The sequence below is a fragment of the Bison bison genome, unplaced genomic scaffold (assembly GCF_000754665.1).
Source record: "Bison bison bison isolate TAMUID 2011002044 unplaced genomic scaffold, Bison_UMD1.0 scf7180017864484, whole genome shotgun sequence".
In the NCBI taxonomy this organism is placed as follows: Eukaryota; Metazoa; Chordata; class Mammalia; order Artiodactyla; family Bovidae; genus Bison; species Bison bison.
The window spans coordinates 4,758,535-4,761,353 of record NW_011495044.1 but is presented as its reverse complement, the minus strand read 5'-3'; the positions used below and the strand labels follow the sequence as shown (position 1 = coordinate 4,761,353).

Genomic DNA, 2,819 nt, shown 5'->3' with positions numbered 1-2,819 from the left:
CACAGGGTACTTAGGGTGTCACAGGGCTCCTCGTCCAGCAGCCTGGCATCCTGAGAATTCACCTTGTCTGGTGCAAGAGTGGGAGGCCAAACTGCCAAGGCTCTCAGGGTGCACACACCGGCTGTCTTTTGCATGTAACTTCTGACTTTGCAAACAAGGCATCTTAGTGGTATCCGCTTACAGATGGGGAACCCTGAGCCCCAGATAGGACAAATGACTCCCTTTAGGTAGCTAGTTTCCAAGCAACTCCCATGCCCTGGGTCCTAAGTTGGGTGCAAATACAACTAACCCCCTGTCAAAATGTAAAAAGTTAGAAAAGTCAGACGAGGAAAGTCCTCTCCATCTTCTTGGAGGAATAGTAATAGTGATAGTAATAGCAGAGCCTTGAATAAAGAAGAGTCCAGAAAAATTGTCTATAAGCCGAGAAGTTCTGAGGGCAGAGGTATAACTTTAATGGGTAGTGATGGTAACAGCCTACTCTATTTAATCCTTTTTCCACATCCAAGATAGAGCTCGACCCTGTAAAATAGGGATCATACACCATTATACAGATGGGAAAACTGAGGGCCACTGTGGTGACCCAGAAAATGCTATCTCTGCTTTTATTTGGCTGCACTGGGTCTTAGTTACACTTAGTTGCAGCATGTGAGATCTTATTCCCCCTCCAAGAGTCAAACCTGGGCCCCCTGCATTGTGAGCATAGAGTCTTAGACACTAGACCACTAGGGAAGTCCCTCAAATGCTCGTTCTGGCATCAGGTGGTTAGGGGCTTGTGAGAGGGAGACAAGGAAATGCAATCTGGATTCAGTCTAATTGATGAGTTTTCAAAGGCAGTGGAGGGGAGGACAGAAGAGGGGGGACCTGGCAAAGTTTCTCAGGAGACACACAGTACCACTGCTATTGGGTGACTGTTATTATCATTATTAACAAGGCAAGTGATGATGCTTGAGGCCTGGGTAGGAGCAGTACAGGGTCCTAATGGCCTGGCTGAAGTGGGGAGGGACCCCCGCTTTTGCCCATCAGTGAGGGTTGAGGTTGCCCATCAGATGAAGGAAGAGGGAGTCATCTTTTTCCTGTTACTCATCCCAGGTGGATCCTTTCTCTGCTTCCATCATCCTATTCGTGGGCCGAGCTTGGGATGCCATCACAGACCCCCTGGTGGGCTTCTGCATTAGCAAATCTCCCTGGACCCGCCTGGGCCGCCTCATGCCCTGGTGAGTAGAAGATGCTCCTTCACGGTGGTAGAAGGCGGGGCCTCTGGTGTGTCTGCTACCCCATGGTTCTTCCCTCTGGTTTGTCAGACTGGGAGGTGAGAAGAAGGAATGATGGCAAAAGCCTCAGCAGGGCCTCAGCTGGACCAGTCATGGGCACTGGAACTCTTGCCAGTTCAGGCTGGTCTAGCTGTTAGACTGAGAAGATTCCCCTGTCTCAGGCCCCATTCCTCCCCAAGGTCCTTTCCCTTCCATGAAACTGGAATTCTAACCTCTCCACTCCATCACTTCCTATAGCGGTTGAAAGGTTACATTCTGGAGCCAGCCTGCCTCAGTTTTAATACCAACTTGACCACTTATAGCTGTACCACCTTGGGCAAGACAGTTTAACTCCTCAGCCTCAAGTTCCTTCATCTGCACAGTGGAGATAATAATTATATCTTCCTCACTGGGTTGTGGTGAAAATTAAATTTTGTAATATATAATGTACTTGGCTTCCCTGGTGGCTCAGACAGTAAAGACTCTGCCTGCAGTGCGGGAGATGTGGGTTCAATCCCTGGGTTGGGAAGAGCCTCTGGAGAAGGGAATGGCAACCCACTCCAGTATTCTTGCCTGGGGAATTCCATGGACAGAGGAACCTGGTGAGCTACAGTCCATGGGTTTGCAAAGAGTCGGACCTGACCGAGTGACTAATACACACACACAGCATATAACGTACTTAGAACAGTGCCTGACACATTAAGTAATATATAACTGGGCACCCCTGCAGAGTGGCTCCTGGAGGTGGGGTATGGGTGGATGATAAAACCGAGAATGGGAGTGCATAACCTCTGGCTTCTTGGGCCCTGAGAACGACCTTTTCCTTTGATACAAAGCCTACACTCCTCAGCTTCAGACTGTGAGGCAGGGTTGGGGGAGGTGGTGCCACAGATCAGACGGCAAAGGCAGGCACAAGGGACAGGCGAACAGGCCGGAGCTCTGGTTCCCTCCAGGACATCCTGCTTGGTGGTTGGGGGGGAGGAGGACATACCCCTTTCATCTCTGGCCCATCCACGCTCAAGTGGGCGCCTTCCTGCCCCAGGGGCGCGCATACCTGGTCTCCGGCCTTCAAGGCCTTCAAAGCTCTTCCCACAGTCCCTGCCCCCCACCCACAGCTTCCTTTCCCACGAGGCCCCCCTCCCTCCAAAACCCCGCCAGCCCCTGGCGAAGGCCCAGGTCGAGGCCTTTGATCCAGGCTTTGTGGCCAGGGGACAGGAGAGCCTGCCTTACCTGCGCAGGATGCTGGGGCTCCCAGGGAGCCAGCCCCTGAGACTGCCTCAGGGGCCCTGTACCCGCCTGTACCCGCAGTCCGTTGTACCCGCCTCCCTGGCAGCTGGTGGGGGGCGGGGCTCCGCTGCCACATCTCCTCATGAGGCACAGCCAATGGCAGGCAGCCACTCGGGCCAGCCTGAGGCAGCAGTAACCCGGGTTACTTTCAGTCACATTTGGTTCCTCAGCTTCCTCAGCGGCCGGCTGCTTGGACGGGAGTATTTTGGCGAGGGCTGCCAGAGCAGCCCTTGTTCTGGGAGGATTTGGGACAGGAGAGGAGGGGTGGGGTGGGGTGAGGCA

At 53.4% G+C, this 2,819-nt stretch overlaps 1 protein-coding gene across 2 annotated transcripts in view; it reads left to right on the top strand.

Annotated features, from left to right (window-relative positions):
- The first annotated feature begins 401 nt into the window (after positions 1–401).
- The window catches only part of MFSD2A (major facilitator superfamily domain containing 2A), a 10,283-nt gene continuing 7,865 nt past the window's right edge, over positions 402–2,819 (top strand). The window contains exon 1 of one of the 2 annotated variants that reach the window (XM_010862727.1): positions 402–1,214. In XM_010862727.1, the coding sequence (XP_010861029.1) occupies positions 1,207–1,214 (8 nt within the window). In that variant the 5' untranslated portion in view covers positions 402–1,206. The remainder of the gene's footprint in view (positions 1,215–2,819) is intronic. The other variant, XM_010862728.1, reaches the window with a different exon arrangement.